The sequence below is a fragment of the Eretmochelys imbricata genome, chromosome 1 (assembly GCF_965152235.1).
Source record: "Eretmochelys imbricata isolate rEreImb1 chromosome 1, rEreImb1.hap1, whole genome shotgun sequence".
NCBI lineage: Eukaryota > Metazoa > Chordata > Testudines > Cheloniidae > Eretmochelys > Eretmochelys imbricata.
The window spans coordinates 185,640,600-185,666,969 of record NC_135572.1 but is presented as its reverse complement, the minus strand read 5'-3'; the positions used below and the strand labels follow the sequence as shown (position 1 = coordinate 185,666,969).

The 26,370-nt window shown below is 41.0% G+C and overlaps 1 protein-coding gene across 2 annotated transcripts; it reads left to right on the top strand.

The window, feature by feature from the left end:
• The first annotated feature begins 5,949 nt into the window (after positions 1-5,949).
• On the top strand, positions 5,950-25,067 carry POU1F1 (POU class 1 homeobox 1). Of its 2 annotated transcripts, none has more exons than XM_077820013.1 (6): positions 5,950-6,091; positions 10,384-10,455; positions 13,463-13,708; positions 16,688-16,852; positions 21,200-21,260; positions 24,854-25,067. In XM_077820013.1, exons 1-6 carry the CDS (start codon positions 5,950-5,952, stop codon positions 25,065-25,067), a joined length of 900 nt encoding a protein of 299 aa, XP_077676139.1. The 2 variants fall into 2 exon arrangements, with proteins under 2 accessions (XP_077676139.1, XP_077676132.1); XM_077820006.1 differs by having other exon boundaries at positions 10,306-10,455.
• The last annotated feature ends 1,303 nt before the right edge of the window (positions 25,068-26,370 follow it).

The following is a 26,370-nucleotide window of genomic DNA, read 5'->3' as shown; positions in this document are numbered from 1 at the left end:
CCTGCTCAAAGCAGGACCAGTCCCCAACTAAATCATCCCAGCCAGGGCTTTGTCAAGCCTGACCTTAAAAACTTCGAAGGAAGGAGATTCCACCACCTCCCTAGGTAACGCATTCCAGTGTTTTCACCACCCTCCTAGTGAAAAAGTTTTTCCTAATATCCAACCTAAACCTCCCCGCACTGTAACTTGAGACCATTACTCTGTGTTCTGTCATCCGCTACCACTGAGAACAGTCTAGATCCATCCTCTTTGGAACCCCCTTTCAGGTAGTTGAAAGCAGCTGTCAAATCCCCCCTCATTCTTCTGTTCCGCAGACTAAACAATCCCAGTTCCCTCAGCCTCTCCTCATAAATCATATGTTTCAGTCCCCTAATAATTTTTGTTACCCTCTGCTGGATGCTTTCCAATTTTTCCACATCCTTCTTGTAGTGTGAGGCCCAAAACTGGACACAGTACTCCAGATGAGGCCTCACCAATGTCAAATAGAGGGGAACGATCACGTCCCTCGATCTGCTGGCAATGCCCCTATTTATACATCCCAAAATGCCATTGGCCTTCTTGGCAACAAGGGCACACTGCTGACTCCAGACATAAAATTGTTTGGAAAACTTTGGGGTTTTAGTTCACATGGCCTTCCTCTGAACTGGTACATACTCTAATTCTTAATGGCATCACTACAGCTACTCCCCTGAAAGATTTCAGAGTAACAGCCGTGTTAGTCTGTATTCGCAAAAACAAAAGCAGTACTAGTGGCACCTTAGAGACTAACCACATATCCAGCTTCTCGTCCACTTCTTGTCCATACATATCTAGCTTCTCGTCCACTGTAACCCGTAGGTCCTTTTCCCAAATGCCTTCTTTTGTTTCAGCTTTTACCAAAAAAAAAAAAAAAAATTAGCAGTAATTGATCAACTAACATAGGGACCATCAGTGTAGAATCATAGAATATCAGGGTTGGAAGGGACCTAAGGAGGTCATCTAGTCCAACCTCCTGCTCAAAGCAGGACCAATCCCCAATTTTTGCCCCAGATCCCTAAATGGCCTGCTCAAGAATTGAGCTCACAATCCTGGGTTTAGCAGGCCAATGCTCAAACCACGGAGCTATCCTTCCCCTTAAAAATGGGGTAGGATCTGAGGCTAAAATATGGAAAAAACAAGTTAAGAATTACTTAGACAAGTGAAATGTCTTCAAGTCAGCAGGGCCTGAGGAAATTCATCCTAGAATATTTAAGGATTTGGCTGAAATGATCCCTGAGCCATTAGCAATTAACTTTGAGAACTTGTGGAGGACAGGAGAGATCCCAGAGGATTAGAAAAAGGCAAATATAGTACCTATCTATAAAAAGGGGAATACGAATAACTCGGGGAATTATAGACCAGTCATCTTAACTTCAGTATCTGGAAAGATAATGAAGCAAATAAACAATCAGTTTGTAAGCACTTAGAAGATAATAAGGTGATTAACAGTCAGTGTGGATGTGTCAAGAACAAACCATATCAGACCAATCTAGTATCTTCCTTTGACAGATTAATCAATCTTGTGGTAGGGGAAAAACAGTAGATGTGATATATCTCAACTATAGTAAGGCTTTTGATACTGTCTCACATGACCTTCTTATAAGGAAACTAGGAAAACATAGTTTAGATGAACCTACTATAAGGTGGGTGCACAACTGGTTGGAAACCCTTACTGAGAGAGTAGTTATCAGTGGTTCTTAATGGAACTGAAAGGGTATATCTAGAGAGGTCCTTCAGGTATCTGTCACAGGTCTGGTTGTATTCACTATCTTCATAAATGATTTGGATAATGTCAGGGAGAGTACACTTATTAAGTGGACGATACCAAGCTGGGAGAGATTGCAAGAACTTTGGAGGACAGGATTAAATTCAAAATGATCTTGACGAACTGAAGAAATGGCCTGAAATAAACAGGATGAAGTTTAATAAGAAGAAATGCAAAATACTACACTGAAGAAGGAATAATCAGTTGCACAAATACAAAATAGGAAACGATTGCCTAGGAAGGGGTAGTGCAGAAAAGGATCTGGGGATTATAGTGGATCACAAACTAAATATGAGTCAACAATGTAATATTGTTGCAAAAAAAGTGATCATTCTCAGAAGTATTAGCAGGAGTGTTGTAAGCAAGACATAAGAAATAATTCAAGACTGAATAGACCTCAACGGGAGTCCAGTTCTGAGCACTACACTTGGAGAAAGATGTGGACAAATTGAAGAAAGTCCAGAGGAGAGCAACAAAAATTATTAAAGATCAAGAAAACATTTCCAAATCTATGAGGAAAGATTGAAAGCACTGGGTTTGTTTAGTCTGGAGAAGAGAAGACTGCGGGGTGGGGGGGGGGGAGATAATAGTCTTCAGGCATGTGGTTATAAAAAGGAGGGTGATAAATTGTTCTTCTTATCCCCTGAGACAAGACAAGAAGTAATGGTCTTAAATTGCAGGTTAGACATTAGGAAAAACTTCCTAACTGTAAGGATAGTTAAGCACTGGAACAAATTACTGAAGGAGGTTGTGGAATCAGTGCAGGGGACTGGACTAAATGACCTGCTGACATCCCTTCCAGTCCTATCTATCTATGATTCTATGGGCCAGATGAAGGGCCACTGGATAGAGTGCTTGTGGTTGCTGTTCCACCCCATGTGCTATAGTCACAGCCATTGAAGACTTGGGTCAGGATAAGTGGATTTGACCTCCCCCATCTCTTTGCACTCCATCTCTACAGAGCCCAAACGTTCAGGCTTTTCTGTTCATGGAACGAATTTCTGCTTAGTGAATAAAATATGGAAATGAATGCTTCTGTCAGTGAGAACAGAAGCAGCAGAATTGCGGCTAGATGATTACAAAATCAAAGTATATTTTATAAATTCTCCATTATTCAATACATTGTTTTAGAGCCTCATTAACTCCAGTGGTAACAGTTTTGATGAGCCAGGATATTACACATCCACTGCTGAGCAGTAAAAAGTCAGTCAAAACTACTTTTCATATGACAGATGCCCCCGAAGCAGTTAACACCACTTTAAGCATTAAGGCCATGTCCGTGGGATGTAAATTAGCTTCTGTCTCAGCTTCCTACCACACCATGCTCTGATCCTGTGTCTATGTGGATCATGGACATTTCTTTTTTTAAAAAAAGCAGTGAAATAAAACTCATAAATTCCTGATCCATCACTTTTCAGACAATGGGCGATTCTCCACTGACTAATTGTAAATTGGACCAAGTCCAGAATGAATAAACTTAGATGGCAGTACATTTAATTTCAATGTGTCCTACCATTCTGCAACGCTTGTCCTTAAAATTTTACTATTTGCTGTAATGCTTAAGCTTAGATTTATGCTTAAGGAGTTATGAGCATGGATCTGTACCTTAGCTGAATCCCATTAGTAATAATTCCTTATGCTATAATCCTTTTGAAATGCTTTAGCACTGAAGACAAAAAATGTGAACTATGGATACCTCCAGACATAAAATTGTTTGGAAAACTTTGGGGTTTTAGTCCACATGGCCTTCCTCTGAACTGGTACATACTCTAATCCTTAATGGCATCACTACAGCTACTCCCCTGAATGGTTTCAGAGTAACAGCCGTGTTCGTCTGTATTCACAAAAAGAAAAGGAGTACTTGTGGCACCTTAGAGACTAACACATTTATTTGAGCATAAGCTCAAAGCATAGCTCACGAAAGCTTATGCTCAAATAAATTGGTTAGTCTCTAAGGTGCCACTAGTACTTCTCCCCTGAAAGAGGCACTTTTAGGGGTGATATCAAGTATTCAGGAGATTGGCTCTTTGGCTTAATATCAATCTTACAAATATATCCTGGCAAATGGACATAACACACATAAAAACAATATGAAATATCCAAAAAGAAAGATCTGACCCACCCATATCTAATTTTTTTTAAGTTCAGCAAACAAAGATTATCCATGTGTTTTAAAAAAGTAAAAACTTCCTAACGTCAGAGTTAGATATCATCTCTTCAGAAATATAGAGGTGATTACTAGCTTCCCAGTGGGACCCAACACTTGCTTATTCTAGCCCTAGAGGAGCTTAAGAGAACAGTCTTTAAAGACATGGCATTTTAAGATGCCACAAAGCTACTTTAAATGATTATTTTAAAGACATTTTCATGCATCTCTGAGCCCTGTACTATTGGATTAGGGCACTCTGCATAGCTGCATTGACTTCAGTGTGTTGTCTATAAAAATGTGGTATTTACAGAATATTGGATTGTGTGGTATGGTATAAGGATTTTCTCCACACTTTTTCTGGGATGGTCTGCAGAATCCCTGGAGGATTTACTACTCCTGAGTAATGTGGCCATCCCAGTTTCATGCTAATGAAACACTTAGGGCTCGGCCGCACTTGTGAGCTAGCTCACTACCCATCCGCACTGGCAAGGCACGTAGAGCGCTCCTGGTACTCCATCTCGGCAAGAAGATTAACGCTTGCTGTGTCTTGGCTGAAACGCCCCGGCATCAGTGTGAACAAGGTGTTGCATTACTGCGCTCTGATCAACCTCCGAAAAGTCTCATAATCCCCTTAAGTCAAGTGGCCACTCTTCTCATTGTTTTGGAATTGCTGCAGGAATGTGGATATGCCCTTTGACAGCTCTGTTTCTGACAGCCGGCTGCTTATCTGCTCCAAGACAAAGCAACCATTACTGTGGAATGCTGGGTGTGAGAGAGAGGCGGGGGGGGGGTGTCTGCTGCTGTCTGAACTTACAAGGCAGCATGCTGACATGCTGTCAGCCCCCCCAAAACCCACTCTCTCTCCCCCCACATACACACAACTCCCTGTCACACTCCACCCCCCCATTTGAAAAGTACATTGCAGCCACTTGCATGCTGGGATAGCTACCACAATGCACTGCTCTCTGTGGATATTACAAGAGCTGATAATGTGGCTACACCAGTGCGCTTGTAGCTGTCAGTGTGGACAGATTGCAGCGCTTTCCTTACTGCACTCTACAAAGGCTGGTTTAACTCAAAGCGCTCTACGTCTGCAAGTGTAGTCATGCCCTTAGATTGCAAAGGCAATAGCTGGGGCAAGGGTCATCTTTATGTTCTGTGTTTGTACAGAGCCTAGCACAATGGGGTCCATGTCCTTAACTAGGGCTTATAGGCGCTATGATAGTACAAATAAATAATAACAATAATAATAATAAATGTATGAGCGCTTAAATTTCTAGTATTTGTTGTTTTCTTTCAGAATCTTAAAATATCATGTACACAGCTTTTCAAGAGCAGACATAAATTACCTTAGATAAACATTTAGCAGTTTATGCTTACTTATGTAAAGTTCAGAGCCTCTAGATATATTCATTCTATCATGTATAGCACTGAATTAGGCAAATGTGACAAGTCAACTGACATTCGTGCAAGTTCTTGGCATTAGATTAATTTAGATTAATTTCTCTATACATTCTTTCATAGACTTTCATTTGATTTCTCTGCCAAGTAGCCATCAAAACAATTCCTGGGTGAGGTTTTTGGAGCAGGTGTTAGCTATGGAAAGCTATTCAGTATTAACCATACCTGCCTTACCTCTACAAACTTTGGAGACACCTTTTTTTCCCCTGATTACTGTTCTTTCACAAAAGGCCTGATTTAAAGTATCTGTCAAATCAAGTCTCTGGTTTCCCTCTTCTCCCCGCATTAATTGGGCATCTATTATGTTTGGGTGGGAAGGAAGGAGGCTCTAGGCTGATATAGCAATACTGCTGGGAAAAGAACATTAACATGGATAAAGGGATTTCCTAGTGGTATAAATACCTGCACACGACCTCCCTGTGCTCTGGAGCCCTTGTTTATGTATATATGCAAGTTAAGAGAACTGGAATAGAGTTTGACTGCTGTTAATCAATAAGGATATATTTTGTTAGAAAATAGGGGAAGGTGTTTCTTTGTCTTTTCTCCTTTTGTGGGAATGAGTTGCCAAGCATTTACTTCAGCTGACACCTTCGTCCCCTTGAATTCTGACTCTTCTCCCGCTCTGCCTCTGATAATGCATCATAGCGCTGCAGAATGCTTGCCCGTCTCCAACCATGCTACCAATGTCGTGTCTACAGGTACTTTTTTACTAGAACAATTACACTCTTGCTAACTTTCTTTTTAAATGCTTTTCCCTCTTTCTGTAAATGTTGCCAAACTTAACACAGAGATAGGGAAACACAGGCAGAGCTATTTCATATCAGCTCTGCAGTGACTGGGGACTACCTTAAAGCAGGAAAGTTTTCACAAGGCTATGTAAAAATGAATACATCTAGAGCGACTAAAATGTCTGCATTTTAGCCAAGTTTGTAGCTATCTCTAAATTTGTTATGGGATTAGGTTGAGGTATTTGACCAGCACAGTGAGGTACTGGCTACAAATACTATCAAACTTTTGTAACACAAAATAGTCTTCAGTGACAAACGTCTCCTGAAATAAACCAAATTATATTTTGCCTATGAAACTGCAGTTTATAAATATATAAATGTATGATTTCAAATGGGTGATATACTTAAAATGAGGCAGATGCTGATGGCAATAGCTGGGGAAAATACCCATTAATGGGAAAATTAACATTTTAATAAATGCTGAGTAAAGACACTGGGATTTGGGTGAGATTTTCAAAAGCGCCAAAGTTACTTAAGTGCATCGGACCCATCCTTCTGTATTTTGGAATGTGGTACCTTTATCTGACTAGGAATTTTAGTATGTTAAAACTGAACAAAAATCAAAATGTTTCCACAGAAAATGTGCTTGCTACCTGAAAATGTACAGAACTGGAGTTTTATCTCATTGGCATTTCTGTTTTTTTGAATGAATGAAAATAAACTTTCATAAATAGAGAGAACTGAATATTAATTTCAGCTAACCCACTGACTCAAATTGAGTTGCATGGAGGAGAGAATTTTACTAGATGTCTTCAGTAAAACGATGATCTCTTGTTAAGCATACTGGAAGTAACATCTTTCAGTTGGAAGGAAAATGAACCACTTAAGTACAGTACACTACACAGAAAATTGAGAGTATTGATGACAATATGATTGCATGTATTAAATAGGGGGTTCAAAATGTTTCATAGTGCTTGTTAGAAAAACATAAGAGAACTTAAATTAGGGAAAAGAGGACAAATTTCTATATCCATTTTATGGTAGCACTTTCTGAATTGTTTCATTTCCCACATGCTCCAAAGTAAAGAATTAAATGAACACATGTTGGCTGAAAATATCACCACATCCTTTTACTAAGTCTATGCTGTGGTGTTTAATAATCATAGGCCCAGTTCTGTAGTCCTTCATAAAGCACAAATCCCACTGAAGTCAATGGAAATTTTGCCTAATAAGAAATGCAGAATCACATTCTATTTTATTGTATTATTACCCAAGAATGCCAGTGTACAGTCCTAGAAGAAAGAAAAAGTGGGTGAGGAAATCTCTTTTAGCGGACCAACTTCTTTTGGTGAAAAAGACAAGCTTTTGAGCTACACAGAGCTCTTCAGGTCTGGGAAAGGGGGAAATGAAGAAGAACTCTTTGTAACTTGAAAGCTTGTCTCTTTCACCAACACAGGTTGGTCCAATAAAAGATATTACCTCACCCACCTGGTTTCTCTAATATCCTGGACCCAACACAGCTACAACACAAAGAAAGCAGTAATAGAGAGAACATTTATTTGTATTAGGGGAAAGGTTCTAAGTTTTTAATACAGATGACAAGAACTGTAATACACAGTGCTATGGTGAGTCAGTGTAAAGAACTTGTGCAAAGAAAGAAATGTATAAGGATTTTTACACAATCATTATTTAATTCTTTTTTTAAAATGACAAAATCCCTCACAATGCGTCTGGGCCTTGTAGCGCCGTTGCATATGAATTAATTTTGCTAACTGGCAAGTAAGTGAACACACACACACAAAAGCAAAGATACCTCATCATAAACTTTAGACAAGTACATGTTATCTGTATGCTATATATATTATTAAAGATATGTTCTGGAGTAGATTTTATTTAAAAAAATATCTTAGCGATGTAAGACTTCACTCCTGCATCTGCTATTAAAATATTGCCAGGAAGTTGGAAATGTCAGTCTTTTATGTCTGAAAATCATGGGATGTGTGGATTAGCAAATTGCAGATTGGCAAAATTCAACAGTAAACAAGTAATTCAAAATAAGTCTTTAACTAAGACTTTTTGTCTAAGCACAAACGTTGTACAGCTTTATCTATACTGTGTAGTTTAAAGCAGTACAGTCCCTAGTGTGGATGCAGGTATGCTGGTATGAATGTGCTTTACCAGTATAGTACGGAAAGGAGAATAAGCAATACCTATCTAAGGTCCCCTATACCAGTATAACTGTGTCAACAGTAGCCGCTGTACTGGTATAACTATATTGGTGGTAAAAATCAGGCCGCCTCCTCCCACAACTAATATTGTTATACTAGTGCAAAACGTGAATGTAAACTATAAAAGTGTAGTTCTAAATATCTGAACTTTGATGACCACTATAACAGCAGTGTTGTAAACTATTAAAATGTCAGAGATCATTACGTTAACAGTTTTGCCATACTGCAGAAATCCTTCTGTGCATTTATACAGCTCAAAAGAATCAAAGACACCAACATAGTTCTGTAGTCTTAGCGACAATTCATATACAATCCAGTACTTTAAAAATATCCACTTGTTTGTATCTGTTTTTCCTTTTAGTCCCAGAGCAAGGGTGAAAGAAATGCAAATTTCTCCAGACTGTTCTAACAACATGCTTCAGCTTTGATGTAGAAGGATTAGCCATGAATAGTAACCAAGTCGTGCAGTTCTCATGTCTATCTTTCCTTGGTCTCTCTGCTGCGGCTGCCAACACAGGAGCCTATTTGTGACTAGGTTTTCTGTGATGTGGACACAGGTCCAAGAAGACATGAACAACTCCCACAAACTCAGTTAACTTAGCCCACTGAATTGCCATCCCACTGAATTGCCAATATTGAAATTACAGTTAGGAATACCCAGTTTGAGTTGTCCTAAGTTCCTGAACGAGCCCTGATGTGGGATTCAGTGTTGTTGGGGTCATTTGGAAGCAAGGTGAATTTCTGAAAGGGTCAAAAGCATGGCCTCTTTATTGTTTGAGGGAGAGGGCTAAATCCATTATTTGGAAGCAACAACAGACTCATAAACTTCTTTCATGGATCAGCCATTAGAGGGAGACAATATATTCTCATTCTGTGGGGTTTAGCACATCTCCACGCATCTTTAATATACAACATCTTCAAAAACCAGACTTCCTGCTTTGCATGCATACAGAAATGCATAATAGATTTTGGGGATGCTGATGCTAGACATTACAGAGCAGAGATATGAACCTTCAATCTCTTCATTAGAGTCAGCCAAAATTATTAATATTTTTATTTACAGAATTGACCAGCAATAGCTCAACATTTGAGGATACAGAAAACTTTACAGAATATTTTGTCAGTGTAAAATGCTGCCCTACACAGCTAATAATTTTATTATTGTGGGTCATGCTGCTTCTTAAACCCTTACCTGGTTTCCGGAGATGCCTGATACATAATAGTGTAGCCAAGCAAACAATGGAATCTATTTCCTTGTTCTCTTCTTCAAACTTCTGCCAGCCATCCCACTGCCTGCCAGACACCTGTGCAAACTATGGAGACAAAGTGCATGTGGGTCTATTGCTACTGCTATTGCAAAATGTTGCCTAAATTTTCAAAGTTTTGAATGTCTCTACTTTTGAAGGACCATCTGAAGACACCTTAAAGGGCCCTAGTTTTCAGAGGGTGGGTGCTCAGCACTTCTGAAAATCAGACCCTTTTAAGGTGTCTCCAGGTGAGTGCCCCAAATCACTGCATGCACAAATGTAGGCTTTACTCTACATAGAAAATTGTCCTCTTGGTTATATATGCTTCTTTTAGGGTTTTCATTTTAGGGGCTGATGGACTTTTCAAGAACTTAGAAAAGATTAAAGTAAAAATAGATGGAACAGTATTGGGGGCCTGATCTTCATACACATGTAAAGAGGAGAGCTTGTCAGGATACCTAAATTATTACACTTGAGATAATAAATTTAAAAACCGGGCAAGATAAATCATTGCTCTTGGCTAAAAGCGAGCTAGCCAGTTTTCTGATGAGGCATGAGCACCTACTATAGGCTGTTTCCTACAGAATTACCTTGAGAGTTAAAAAGCAGCACAGAATGGTTAGCATGCAGGCAGAAACAAAGTACAAAGATATTCTCTACCTCTGGACTGAAAGGATGTATCTTGAATCCTCATACATTTTCTTACCAGTCCCGTCTGTTTTGTCTTTGGTCCATACTCCTAAATGTTCCCACGTGCACTTCTCCATGGCAACTTTGGGAAACGCATCTACAGGTCTTCATTATTCAGTCCCTTCCTGTCATTATGGAAACCAACAGTCTACCTACGGGGTGATGGCAGGTAAGAGATATTCACTCTAACAGGTTAGTTATTGGCATGATTGTTTGAGGGGATTTTCCTTCAGAGGGGTTGAGGGAATGGAGGTTAATGAGAGGTAGGATGGCCTCATGGTTAAGGCACTGGACTGGGACTCAGGAGAACTGGGTTCAGTTTCATGCTCTCTCTCAGCCTCTATCTGGGGATCCTGAGCAAATCACTTACTTTCTCTGCCTCACTTCCTTGTCTGTGAAACTGGGATAATGCTTCCTTTCTCTCACCCATTGTCTGTCTTGTGCACTTAGATTGGAAGCTCTTTGGGGCTCTTTCTGCCATTTCTGTATATGGCCCCAGTGCACTGAGGCCCCAATCTTACTTGGGGCCTCAGGGGCCCTATGCAGTACAAATAATAAAAATTATAACTGATTATGGAATTTGTATTGAATTCAGGGAGGTAAATTCAGCACAGGATGTAGCTGCTTCAGAATAATCCACCCAGGGCGAGATCAATTAAAGAAACAAAAATAAATGGAGTGCCATTTTTGGTACTCATAAAACTTGTGACAAGGTATCAAACATTCCATTAACTGTGACTCAGATTTTGGCTGGTGAACATTCTGTTTCTCAATCCAGAGTCCCCACTCCTTTCCCTGAAGCTGACTTGGAGCAGGTAGGGAAGAAAAAATGAAAAGTGCATTTTCTGGATTCCCTCCTCCCCCATGTTGTTCTTCCCTCCCAGTCACTCCTGATACAAACAAAAAGTGTGAGGTCACACCTTAACAGCTGGTAGCTATGGGCGATCAGGATTGTTCCTTATACTCACAATTAAAATCACACTGTTATGTGATAGTGTGGCTAGTGTATCTGGGACACCACTATACCTTGTTATAAAACATCAAGGGAAATATCCGGGGCCTGACATGGTTTAGTAGGTATAAGAAGCATTAGTCTTGCAGAGACTGTTGCAGGCTTTATGATTAATAATAGCCTGGCAAGCTTTGAAATAGGAACTTATGTTGAGTAATAACAACTTGCTTTCAACCAGAGTAAACACATCAGGGGTGGTTTCTTTTCACAGAAATACTGTAGCTGACATGTAGGAATCTCAGTCCTTCAGAGTGAAAGGAAATGTATGTGAAGGCCAAAGAGAAATCACTTAATTCAGTTTATGCTTTTCCAAATCTCATGGAGCAATATGAACTGTTTTCACACAGAGGATCCATAGACTTTATGACATAACTTGTAAAGATGTCTTAGCACCCAATGCAGTTCTCTAGATACCACACTGAAGAGAGAAGAGAAATTGTTCAATATAAAGGTGTTCAAGTCAAGTGTCAACCAGGAAAATAATGTAGTAATGCCAGGGGAAGAGACTTGCCAGGAAATAACTATGGCTCAAAACTAATCCAAAATCAAACAGAGCATTTTATTTCAATTGAGAAGGAGGGAAAATGTAAAAATGAATCTGCACAGGTGAATGTTTCCTCATGCAGACTTTTCTGGGACAGCAAGTAAGACTCTTTCTTCACATGGCCAAATGCTCCTGCTTCTGTGTCTCTTCTTGTGTCTCTGGTACAGAAATTCTTGTTTAGATCTCTATGGGAAGTCTACAGAAGAAGAATCATTAGATGAGGAGGATTTCCATTCAGAAATATCAACCTATTTCTACACCAAAAGAATTCCATGTTACTGCAGTCTCTCCTTTTTTCCCACTTCCTTTTAGGCATCAAGCCTGCAACCCCAGAGATGTTATCAGCAAGTCTCTCCCAGAGTCGCATTTTACAGACCTGCAGCATGCCCCATCCCAACGTGGTGAATGGAGTCAGCACTCTGCAAGGCAAGGCCTTCTCTTGTTTAGACTTTTGCCCTTCTGACATTTAACAGCTCCCTCTCCTTTTTCACAGTCATACTGCATGTGACTTTATATATCAATAGGGTTAGAACCTCCATTGTATTCCCAGCCCTCTGGAGGATGTATCTAAGCAGTGAACAAGACAAGAAGAACAAAAGAGAAGGAAGAGAAAGGAAGGATGGTCTTGTGGTTTAGATGCTGGGCTGGAGATGTGGGTTCACTTCCAGACTAGGCTACAGACTGCATGACTGGGCAAGTCAATTACTCTCTTGATTCCCCAGCTCTAAAATGGGGGTAAGAATTTTTCTTTTCTCCCTCCCATGCTTTGTCTGCCTTGTCACTTCAGAGAGACAAGGTGGGCGATATCTTTTATCGGACTGACTTTTGTTGCTCAATAAAAGATATACCTCACCTACCTTGTCTCTCTAAAATTCTGAAACAGACACTGCTACAACAACAATGCAAGCAACAATGGAAGATATCAAATTTTGTCTGTTCAGCTCAGGGAGTCTCTCTGTTTGTTCAGTGCCCAGCACAAAGGGCACCTGCTCTTGATTAAATGGTGCTGTATCGTCCAATAGTGAATAAAATTTAGCATAAAGTAGTTCATACTTGTGCAATTACTTTCCTCTCTAAAATTATAATGTGACGATCTTATCATTCTTTGGGCTTCATCCTGTACTCTTTACTCAAGGAAATTTCCATTGAAATTGGTTGTATATAGTACCGAATCTGCATATCACATGTAGTTTATAAAGTAGTATTGTTGGTACCAGAAAACAAACAAAGACTATGGGCCAGATCCTCAGCTAGTTTAAACTGACATAGGTCCATTTACTTCAATGAAAGCAATGCAAATTTACACCAGTTGAGGACCTGTCCCAATATAAGTCTATCTAAGGTACTTGTATGGCCCTCATTCTCATAGTACTTGAACACTTCATAGCATATAGTACTATTATTCACATTTCACAGATAAGGAACTGAGGCAAAGTATGACAGTTCAGGGAATTGAGCCCTGGTCTCCTAAGTGCCAGGCTGATGCCTTAACCACTGGACAATCCTTCCTCTCTCTAGTATGTAATATTACAAAGCTTAACAGTTGATAGTTGACACAAAAGTTTATTACGCAATGCTGGAGAATGATTATATCAAATTGTGCTTTTTGCCTTCATGCAGGTGGCCTGACCCCTTGCCTTTATAAATTTCCTGAACATGCTCTCAGTGCCAGTTCCTGTGCTCTGGGGCATGGCTTCACTCCCATGCACCAGTCTATCCTTGGAGATGATCCCACAGCCACTGACTTCAAGCAGGAATTCCGCAGAAAAACCAAGTCTGTTGAAGAGCCAATAGACATGGATTCCCCTGAAATCAGGGAACTGGAAAAGTTTGCCAATGAGTTCAAACTGAGGAGAATTAAGCTAGGTATGTGCTTTGTACTAGCCTGAAAATCCAAATGAAAGCTCAATTATTTCTGTATGTTTTATATTCTAGTCCTTCTGATATGCTTTATAATTTAAAACCTGCCTCACGTTTACCAAGCTTTCTCCATACCTAGAAGACTTGTTTAGAACTAATTGCCTCAAGCTTTTTGCAACTTTTTGCAAGAACAGTAAGTGATTTTAAAACTTTCTGCTCTATCTACTACTTCTGTCTGCCTCTGAGAGCAGATTATTGGTACCTGGACTAGCTGTATTCTAGGGGAAAGTGTGATCAATCACATAAATCATACTGTAAAGTTGCATTTAATTCAGCCTTTCAGGATTGTCATGGAAATTTGCCAAACCGGGTACAAAATCTACTTGTTACTATGATAGTGAAAAACCTAAGGATACTTTGCCTGTCAAAAATTATTCACCACGGCAGTTGTACAACTTGTAAGGCTGATTTAAGGTATGATTTAGACACAAAATGACACATTTTTAAATGATTTCAATGGAGTTGGACAGGAAATGATTTTTATCCTGTGAAAAATTGATGAAAGTGAAATTTTATTCATTTTTACCAAGCTTTTGGTTGTCCAAAACAGCAAAACATACATTTAATTTTTTTTTCATAAAACCCGTGTTTTAAAAAAGAAAGCAGCTGTTGTAGCAATACATTTCTATTTAGTCAAAAAGCCATTTTCATTTTAGATGGAAAATTTCCAACCAGCTCTAGTCTTCAACCCTTCCTTTAAAATTGTACCCCAAGTTTTGTGGGGGCTCAGGGCTGGGGTGTGGGCTTACCTCAGGTGGCTCCTGGTCACCGGCGCAGTGGGGGGGGGGGGCAAGGCAGTCTTCCTGTCTGTCTTGACTCCATGCTATGCATGCCTCAGAAACAGCCAGCAGGTCCAGCTCCTAGGCAGAAGTACGCCCGGTGGCTCTGCACACTGCTCTTGCCTGCAGGCACCGCTCCCACAGCTCCCATTGGCCACAGGTCCATGCCCTATCTCTCACACATATATGCACTTCTGTTTGGCTCTTTGGGAACCTAGACTTCTCTCAGATTCACTTATTCCCTTGTCGCCGGGCCATGTCCCATCACACATGATGATGCAATTTCTTTTCACTAAATGATCTCAATGTACAACATACAACAACCAAAACTGAGGAGCTCCCCCTCCAGTTTTAGGTTCATTTTAACCACTGCTGAGTATTGTGGTGACCATTTTGTTACCATCTGAGAACTACTTGGGGATGATATGAAATGTGTGGATGATCTCAGCTTGATTTCTGGTGGATAGATGTCCATATCATACTCACTGGCAGCCTCAGCACGGTACAAAGATTAAATGGGCACTGGTGCTGGATTATCCCTATCACCCCTAGAGATTTCCCTCCATGACAAGATGGAAGCACACTGGTGGGGCAGTGTGAGGAAGCTTGGTCCTGTCTGTGCTGCACTGAAAAAAACGAAGTTGTATGTGTCAAACACTGCAAATCCAGCCCCTTCATGGATACTAAATTCACTTTGTGAATTACGAGTGGTCATTTTTAATTTTCTCCTATAACAATAGATTGTATCATTACAGAATATGGCATGACTCCACTGTAAAACACAGCTCTGTAAAAGCATGTAATTTATATGGCTGTAACAGCCATCTGTATTATCTCTAAAGCTACAGGGATATTACTATCCATTTTCCATACAGAAATGAGAGCTAGAGCAAGGGTATGGTGTCTGAAAGAGTGTTTACAACCTGTGCTGTTTTGCTGTATATCATGACTATTTAATGGTCAGTCACAGAACGGGCAAGATTACCTATGCCCACGAATATTTCAGTAGTAATTATTTACAGTGGCTTGATCCTGAATTCCTGCACACTCAAAACGCCTATTGACTTAAACAGATGTGGCTGAACAGAGACTGCAGGATTGGTCTTAATGCCATTAATAAAAACGGGATGTACCAACAGCCTAAAGTCAAGTAGACAGTGCCCTGCTAGGGCAAAATGTTAACATTAATAACAGAGGGTTTGATACTGTGAGGTGCTTAGGATCCTCACTACCTACTAACGTCAATAGGAGGGGAAGACACTCAACACCTTGAGGATTATGCCCATTATGGGGAGGAGATAGAAGAAGACTTAGCTGTGTCTACAGTGAGGATTAGGCCGACCTAACTATGGTGCTCACTGAATGACATTTTTCTCAAGCCCTGAGCAATGTAGCTGGGTCGATCTAATTTTTCAGGTGTGGCCCAGGCCTGTGAGAGAGAGGCCCAACCCTGGAAATGGGATTGGAAATTGTGTTTTATTTTGTTGTTTACATTCTTCTTTGTATAATGGTAGTGCCTAGAGCCTCTGCTCATGGCTCAGGGCCCCATTGTGCTAGGCACTGGACAGATACATAATGAAAAGACAGACCCTCCCCCATAGAGTTTACAATCCAAGTATTTGAGGAGAATCAGCAGGTGGACACAACAAAATGAGGGTAAATGAGATTAAACAGGAGGATAATGATTACTGTGAGAAGCAGCAGTCACAGCAGTTACAATGGTGTGAGTAAAAATCAGAGTATATTCTTAGATTTTAAAGTCTGAACCCTGAATTGTTCTTCTTTTCTGGGTTTAAATCAGACCCCTAATGTTAAAATAAACTTTTAATTCTGTGTGCAGAATTACTGCATGATCATTTGCTGTTGCTTCCTGCCTACATTATCATACTGGTCAAATTGCATGTGTCTCATGATAGACATGGGGACGGATGCTCATCTCACCTGTTTTACACTTGTGATCTCCACTGAAGACAAGAGAGATACACCAGAGTAAGACTGATGTCAGATCGAAACAATCAAAGAAAACACTTAAGGCAACTTACCAAAAAGTGTGTTTTGGGGGCAGTGACCAAGGTGGAATGTATCTTTCTGTAAATAAACCAGGTTAGGTTACTCAAGTTTTTTTTTCTTTATTGCTTTTTGACAGGCTACACACAAACAAATGTTGGAGAAGCCCTGGCTGCTGTGCATGGCTCTGAGTTCAGTCAAACAACCATTTGCCGATTTGAAAATTTGCAGCTAAGTTTCAAGAATGCCTGCAAACTGAAATTGATATTATCCAAGTGGCTGGAAGAAGCAGAACAAATAGGAGGTAGATATTTATAACGCCTCTAGAATTTAGTCTTACCCCTACAAGAAGCTCTTTAATGTATAAGATGGTTAGTAGTGTATAACTTCCACTGGTCCAGCTTTTTGTTTATTCAGGTGGGGAAGATGAATATAAATATTGTAGGATCAGTACATGCATTAAATTCAGTAGGACTGATGCCTGTGTCATGGGTAGAGGGAAGCAAACCTGCCAGAAACGTGTGGCAGGCACAAATTAGAGAGATGTGGCTCTCTTATATGTCCCTTATTTCCCTCAAGCCCATTCATGCAAACTAGCCCAGCTCTTGAGGTACAAGGCAGCTGGTTTTTGATGCACTGCCATTGAATTCTAGTCCGAAAGACAGCATAGCTGGCTGTGGAAGAATCACTGGTACAAGAAGATCTTCCAATGGTAGAGCGCTGGTGTTGAAACTCCTACACCAACTTGCTCCCTATTATAGGTGTAAGGGATGTGGCAATGGGAAAAGGAATGTGACTACCCAACACCATGCCCCCTATAAAAGTAGAAGGGGGGGATACCATGGGAGTTTTAACATCTGCTCTTTGCCATCTTCCCTATGCCCTGAAAACCCCAGCTGCTGGATGAGCCCCTGGGATTCCGTGGCAGAGGCATGACTTAGGACATGATTTAGAATAGGTTAGCTGTTGTAAATTACATTGGAAGACCTGCCCAGCACATAACTGGCTCAGGATGAGGAGAGAGAAAAGCTCCTGGCAGTGTATGTTCCTTGGCCTTAAGCAACAATCTGAGCTACCATGTAGCTGAGGTTCTGCACGTCAGCAGATGGTATGCCGGGATGTTAAAAGAAAGCAGATCCACATCCAAAGCCTCTCTCCCCTGTAGGGTTCCTCTGAAGACCAAAACAGGTGAGCATGTGATTCTTTCATATACAGTATAGCTGACTCCTTCCTATTGAAGATCCAACTCAGCTTTGACAGAATTTCTCATCCGAGCCCCAAAATGGCTGATCCTTTCTAATCTCACAATCAAAGGTTGCCCTTTCAGAGGCATGGAATATGTGCTGGAGTGCCACCGACAGAGGACCTAATACACACTAGATTGGATTAAATCAGATCATGTATGTTCTATCACTGTCAAAATGACTTTACTGATCATTAAGGGAAGAGAAATGGTGTAAGTAAGAAGATACTTCCATTGTTATAGTAGCTTTTACCATTGCTATTTAACCCCTACATTTTTATCTGTTCGGTGCACTCCTGCTTTTTCCTCCTCCCAACCACAAATAACAGGGCGGAGCCTCAGGCGGAAGGGGCGGGGCTAGGGAGTCAGCCTCCCCCAGCCAGCCCTTCAGCGCTCCCCAGCCCGTGCCGCCTGGGGCTCCGGGTCCTTTTAAATCGCTGGCCCCGGGGCAGCTGCCCTTTTTGTTGCCTGTTGTTTGTTCTAGAAAAGCATCCTTCACCTCCTCCTCTTAATTTGATGGTCTATAATAGACTCCATATCATCATGTCACCCTTATTTTATTCCCCATTTCTTTCCCAGAGACTTTCAAATGGTCTGCCTCTCATCTACTTCTGAACCTCAGATAAATGTGTATATATTTTTGGTGTACAATGCCACACCACCTCCTTTTTCGCAAACTGTCCTTCCTGAACAAGCTATACCCCTCTATTGCGAATATTCCAGTCATGAGATTTAGCCTATCAGTCTCTGTGATACCAATTGTCATCATTTGGCTTATGTACTAATCCTTTCAGTTGTTCCTGTTTATTCCCCATACTCCTTCCATTTGTGTATAGGCATCTAATACGTTGAGCAAATTCCCCCATTAATTTCCCTCTTGTTGCTCCTTTGACCCTACAGTAATTTCCCGTGTCCTGCACAACATCTGCCAATCCTGTTTAACTGTGGGGATTTGTCAACTGCCCCTTTGAATCTAGTTTAAAGCCCTCTCTCGGTTGGTGAATCAGTACACGAAGATACTCTGACCCTTCTTGGTCAGGTGGACCCCATCTCTTCCCAGTAATCCTCCTTCCTGGAACAGCATCCCATGGTTGAGGAAGCCAATGATGCAGTCTCAGATGCACCCAAAATCAGCCCTTGTGTGAGCTCAGCCTGCAGTCATGAGCCAGCAAGGGCTGCGTGGAACATGCTCATAATGGGTACAAATTCTTTTGCCCTGTATGTGGATATCCAGGCCAACAGACTCAGTGTTTCTCCAGTGCATTTTGAAAATGAACTGCATCTCTTGGAACAAATTATGTCAACATGTCCCACTATGACCATTAAACCCACTGGCACAAAACTGCAAAAAAAACCAAATCAAAACAACAATCTCTGATCAAATCCAAACCATGTCTATGAGTTTGTAACAAGAAACAGTACCTGCGGTTGGACCAGAAATATTTTGATGTACAGAGTGATTCTGACACTCTCAAAAAATGAATCTGCTTTGAACCAATGTAGATAGGTTCCTTCAGCGCTGTTCACAACATAAACCTTCACTTATTCCTGAAGAGTGCAATTACAACATTCAGCCACCAGATGTCTCAAAGAGAAATGTTTCAGAGTAGTAGCTGTGCTAGTCTGTATCAGCAGAAAGAACAAGGAGTACTGGTGGCACCTTAGAGACTAACAAATTTATTTGAGCATTAAGCTTTCGTGGGCTAAAGCCCACTTCATCAGATGCATGCAGCTGAAAATACAATAGGAAGGTATATACAGAGAACATGAAAAAATGGGGGTTGCCATACCAACTCTTAGCTCACCTTAATCAATTGGTCTCGTTATTATCAGCAGGAGAAGAAGAAGAAGAAGAAAAAACTTTAGTAGTGATAATCAGGATGGCCCATTTCAAACAGTTGACAAGAAGGTGTGAGTAACAGTAGGGGGAAAATTAGCATGGGGAAATATTTTAGTTAGTGTAATGACTCATCCACTCCTAGTCTTTATTCAAGCCTAATTCAATGGTGTCCAGTTTGCAGATTAATTCCAGTTCTGCTGTTTCTCGTTGGAGTCTGTTTTTGAAGTTTTTTTGTTGAAGAATTGTGACTTTTAGGTCTGTAATTTAGCGTCCCGGGAGGTTGAAGTGTTCTCCGACTGGTTTTTGAATGTTATAATTCTTGACGTTTGATTTGTGTCCATTTATTCTTTTGCGTAGAGACTGTCCAGTTTGGCCAATGTACATGGCAGAGGGGCATTGCTGGCCCATGATGGCATATATCACATTGGTAGATGTGCAGGTGAACGAGCCTCTGATAATGTGATTAGGTCCTATGATGGTGTCCCTTGAATAGATATGTGGACAAAGTTGGCAACAGGCTTTGTTGCAAGGATAGATTCCTGGGTTAGTGTTTTTGTTGTGTGGTGTGTGGTTGCTGGCTGTAAGCAAGGACTGGTCTGTCTCCCAAGATCTGTGAGAGTGGTGGGTCGTCCTTCAGGATAGGTTGTAGATCTTTGATGATGCGCTGGAGAGGTTTTAGTTGGGGGCTGAAGGTGATGGCTAGTGACGTTCTGTTACTTTCTTTGTTGGGCCTGTCCTGTAGTAGGTAACTTCTGGGAACTCTTCTGGCTCTGTCAATCTGTTTCTTCACTTCTGCAGGTGGGTATTGTAGTTGTAAGAACGCTTGATAGAGATCTTGTAGGTGTTTGTCTCTGTCTGAGGGATTGGAGCAAATGTGGTTGTATCTTAGAGCTTTGCTGTAGACAATGGATTGTGTGGTATGGTCTGGATGAAAGCTGGATGCATTTGGTAAGTACCGGAAACCTATTGACCGCTATATAGGGTGGTGTTTATATGACCATCGCTTATTAGCACTGTTGTGTCCAGGAAGTGGATCTCTTGTGTGGTCTGGTCCAGGCTGAGGTTGAAGGTGGGATGGAAATTGTTGAAATCATGGTGGAATTCCTCAATGGCTTCTTTTCCATGGGTCCAGCAGATGATGATATCAATGTTGTCTGATTATCACTACAAAAGTTTTTTTTTCTCCTGCTGATAATAGCCCACCTTAATCGATTGTTCTCCTTAAGAGTTGGTATGGCAACCCCCAGTTTTTCTTGTTCTCTGTGTGTGTGTGTTTGTGTATACATATATCTATATATATCTATCTATCTTCCTACTGTATTTTCCACTGCATGTATCTGATGAAGTGGGCTTTAGCCCACGAAAACTTATGCTCAAATAAATTTGTTAGTCTCTAAGGTGCTAAAAGTACTCCTTGTTCTTTCCACAGAGAAATGTTTCAAGCAGATCATTCAGCAACCATATCTGGCATGTGTTCATGGTATTAAAACATGACTGGTAACAATGGTTTCTAGAAATTATTGTACTTGTTTTAATCTTGGAAGGTAACTCCCCCTTTTTTAATATAGCTTTATACAATGAAAAAGTTGGCGTGAATGAGCGGAAAAGAAAGCGCAGAACCACCATAAGGTAATACAATACTTCAGCAAATTATGTACTGGAAGTCCTTTTTTTTTCCTCAGATCCTTCTTAGGTTTGAAATCTAAGTAATACTTTTCCTTAGAAGCCCTATCTAGAGCTGGTTGAAAAATAAATCCAATTTTGAAAAACAGGGACAAACTTTGTGTGAAAATTTTCACAAAAAATTTCATCCCATTTATCAACCAACTAAGGAGCTGCACCAAAACCTTCAGCCTTTTAATTTTTTCAACAAACCTCCCCCTCACACACTTTTTGTTTGTAAAAAAACATACCCATTTATGACCCCTGGTAATCCCATCCTTTATGACATCCAACTCAGTAATAAACTTCTGTACCCCACTGGCTCCTTATACAGCCTCTGAACTTCCTTTGTGGGAGGTTTGATGATACAGGAGAAATTGCATTACTTCTGCTATAACTTGTGGTGATTAGTCCTGGTGGCTTGGGAGGAAAGCTTGCTGCAAAGAGCATCTACCCCTCCCTTGGCTAGGGATCTGGATCCTGTGGAGCTTCTACAGAGGGTCTTTCACAGGCTGTAAGGAAAGAGGGAAGGGGAGTGCAGAGTTGCCAACTCCACATAGCAGGAAGTTGTCAGAGAAACCCTGAAAAGTCGCTGGATGTTGCTATTTTAGCATTCAAAAGGCATCAAAAATGTCACTTCACTAAACAAAATTTCCACAGCATTCAACAGAGAATTTTGTGTGTATGTATATAAATACACACACACACACACATGCATTGAACATAATACTGAAATAATACATTATAGAATTTCTGTATACATTAATCACTGAAAATGTTTTTAGACTGTAGATCATATTCCAACAGGTGTTTGTCATAGAGTTTTGAAGTGCATTCCATGGCTTCTTGGCTGAGAGGCTGTGAATGAGAGGAAGGGTTTGACTAGAGCTCGTGTTGGCAGAAGAGGTTACTTACTGTAACTGGAGGTTCTTTGAGATATGTGGTCCCTCTCTGGATTCCAAATGTGGGTGCGCATGCCTGCTGTGCACCAGAACTGTTCAGAGTTGTGTCCGTTGACCCGCACGTGCTTTGTGCATCAACCGCGTGGCACGTCCGAGGCTTTAAGAGGCTGTGTGGATTGACACTGCTCCAGTTCCCTCGCACCAGTAAGCAACGGAGCCTGGAGCGGAGGGCAGCTACTGGAATCCAGATGGGGAGCCCATATCTTAAAGAACCTCCAGTTACAGTAAATAACCTTTTCTTTGAGTGATGGTCCATATGTGGATTCCAAACATGGGAGAGTAGCAAGCTGTGCTCAGTGCAGAGGCGGGCATGAGGGCTCACCCGAAGTTACAGGCTGAAGGACAGCTTGGTCGACTACCACATCTGTCACTGCAGCAGGTGCGAGGGCATAGTGGGCAGTAAGTGTGGACAGAGGACCCAGTGGCCTCCCAACAAATGTCCTGCCATGCAACATCTGTATGGAAGGCCGACATGACAGTTTAAGCACGCATGGAGAAGGCTCCCTGATGGGAGGTGGTGGGGGGGACATGAGAGAGAGCGTAGCAGTCCATAATACAGAGGGAGAGGCATTGTGAAGAGAGGGTGCGGCCCCAGCAGCGTTCTGCAATGGTGAGGAAGAGACAGGATGAAGCGCGGAAGGTGCAAGTGCGGTACAGACAAAAGGCCAGCGCTTGGCGGATGTTGAGGGAATGTAGCATGTGTTCCCTGTATGAGGTGTGTGGTTTAGGGTAGAATGTGGGGACAATGTCCCTTGGAGCTGACTTTCTCTGTTTTTGCACCTTTGGTGGCCCACATCTATGGAGTTCAGCCCCCTCTGCCTTTGGAAACAGAGTGGGCATGGGCCCTCTTGTTATTAATATAGGTCATTAACAAAAATATTTACATACATAAATAAGCAAAACCGGATGGGATAATGGCATCAATAAAAATATGAATTTTGATCCAATTATTAGCTAAACATGATGAGAACTGTGCTGGGGTCCCCCCCCCCACTCTCTGCTAGGTCGTTCCAAACTATGATGACCTGGATAACACCAAGGAATGGCTCCTGTGCACAGATCTGTCCCAATGCCTGTATTAGCATGTATACAATCCCAGTGTCATTGCAAAGAGCAGTCAGTCTTCCCAGCACTGCTGCTGATCTGTGCAATGGGGCCTGCACAAATTTTTGTTAAAACCAGCATGACTCTAGATTTCTATGTTATGGGGAGAATGGCCATCTGGAATAATCTTCAGAGATCAGTGGTGTTTGGAGTCAAAGACCCTTTTTCTGATTGGGGAATAGTCCCAATGAGAGACACCTCTTCACAGGAGACATATCATCTCCAATTCTACTATTACACTCCTGGTGTATCAGTGCTATGCTGGCATCCATGAAACACCTTTAATTTGCAAGCCAATAAAACTAACTGGTTCCTTACACACTATAAATGATCAGTTTTGTACACATGCACACACAGTGCAAGGAAAGGGGGACGCACTCGGAAAGAAAGAAAATGTTCACTGATCCCTTGCGGAGCCTGGGACCCCAGCTTGGGAACCTCTTTCAGAATGAGCTAGAGGAGAGTAGTACCTCTGCTCTTCACTCCCATTGAAGTTTTAGGTAGATTTCTTGAGGATAAACTAGAATCTGGAGATGAAAAACAGTGAGTGAGTTAGCCTACTCCAGTGCAGGAGCTTTGTAGGACCTGATCAAACTATCCATAATATGGAGGTGAGAAATTGTATTTTATTTTCAGCTGTTTGACCCAGTGAAAACTTTATTTAAATACTTATTAGTACAGCTGTGCATCTATGGAACACTCAGCTTTCAGCTAGCTAGCATCAATAACCCAACATAAAAAAGAAAATGCATTACTAATGAAATTACACTAAGGGCAATCTAAAGTTACATGCAAAGTTGTTCATCTGTACTAGAATTTCTGCTGCAGGGTCTTGAACCTCACGAGCAGAAATAAACATGCTTCATATCTAGAATAAAGTGTACAGTGACCTCTTGTGGACAAAAAGGAATGATACCGCTAATGCTAAAACTAGGTGTGACAAGATCAAGCTTTCATCCTAATTGCTTTTGTACAAGCACATTTCAGGCACTTATTCTTTTTGGAGAATAAACAGCACAAAAAAAATTCACCTATATTCAGCCTCGGTGTCTGAATATGGGAGGAAAATAGCTCTTAACTTTTATGCTGCCTGTACCAGCTGAACCGCAGCACATTTTTGGGTTCTACTGCAATGCAAATAGGCTAAAACTGACTTTTGGGGAGCATGTGATGATTTTTGGATTGCCATGGGCTATATAAATGCATGAATTACATTTAATGGATTACCTCTAAAATTATAATAAAGTCCTTATTATTTTCAGTGTGGATTGAACATAAAGATACTATCAGATTTTTGCAGCCCATGGCAGCATGGAACCATAATACCCTTTAAACTCAGTGTTTTTACTGAGAGGGAAAGCAAAGCAGTTTCTTGCCTTTTTAGTGCAATATTTTTAATGTTCATATCATTGCAGCTTAGCCTAAAATAGCAGCCATGACCCGAGTCTGTCCAAAGTCACTAACAGTGGCATTTTTATTTATCCCTTCTTCCAGCATTTCTGCTAAAGAAGCTCTAGAGAGAAACTTTGGGGAACAAAGTAAGCCTTCTTCTCAAGAGATTATGAGGATGGCTGAGGGGCTTAACCTCGAGAAGGAAGTTGTGAGAGTTTGGTTTTGCAACCGAAGACAAAGGGAAAAGAGAGTGAAGACAAGTTTACACCAGAACACCTTTAGTTCCATTATGAAGGAGCATCATGAGTGCCGGTAAAGTTTCCTGTGCATAGTTGAGGATTTCTGGGTCTTTAAGATTTTTTTTTTAAAAGTATTGTCGGTTTGAACAGAAACATTTGTTTCCTCTATAAGTTAATTTTAACTGTAACATAGTGGGCTTGATTTTAATGTAAAAGATTGGAAACATTGTTACTATATGTATTTGTGTAGGGGAGACTGTTGCTTAGCTGTCAACTATTCAATCTGCATTAAATTGATTGTTAAAAATTTCACAGTAAGTACTATTCATATACCATGCCTTTCTTGCATCCACAATACACTCACTAGTTAATGTGAACTTTACCCAAAAGATCTGCAATGAAATCTTTTGTGTTAAATACAAAGAAGTTACTTATTGGAACTGTAGCATGTGAAAGAACTTGTGTGATGTGCCCCTCACTCACCCAACAGCAATGAGCTTCACAAACCTAGAAAAGCTACAGCTGTTGGGACCACAGAAGTGCCCCTTCACAGCACCAAACATTTAGAGCCGAGGGATGAGGCTGTGAGATCAGTGGTTCGTCCTCCTGCTAAACTTCAGCATCATTGAAGTCTGAGGAAGGTGACCGGGTAATTGAGACAGTTGCCCGTCTTAAAAAACTGCTTAATGCAAACAGCCTTTCTTCTTTAAAGCGGCCTCTACATCTTCCCTCTTGTGGAGTCTAGCTGGTAATACAAACTCAGGAAGGTGGGCTAAGTTCTGTTAAGCAAGGACTAAATAACTGCCCTCCCATAGAGAGCATCAAATGTAGCAGCTTGGCAGATTTCTAGGATGGAAACATTACAGAGGCATTCTGGCTGCTGCCTTAGCCCTGGTACAATGAGCTTTAAGACCCTTGAGATACTGCCACCTTTGCTAATGTGTAACATTTCTCAATACACAGCCAATCCATTTAGACAGGTGCTGAGCAGAAATGACATTCCCTTTACACTGATCGCCAAAGGCTACAGAAAGTCTTGCTGACTTTCTAAATGCTTTAAACCTAGTTAAATCAAAACTCAAGTATAAACTCATTTTCCCCTGGGGAGGATGAGGTTTAGAAAAGAACAGGCAGAAATCATTATTTCTAGTCCTCTCTCTTGTCCTGTCCTGCAGAGATGACAAAATGATTTCATAGCTCCACCCCCAGGAAGCCAGGGATTAAGGGGAGTTGGAATAATGTGACTTCATCACTCAAGGGACGGGTGGTCCAGTGATCACTGCAGCAACATTGCTCCCATTATTTGTTACGATACTAATTAATGTGTACATATTTCAAGCTTTTTCCCAGGACTAAAATTAGAGGAATGCACATTAGTGG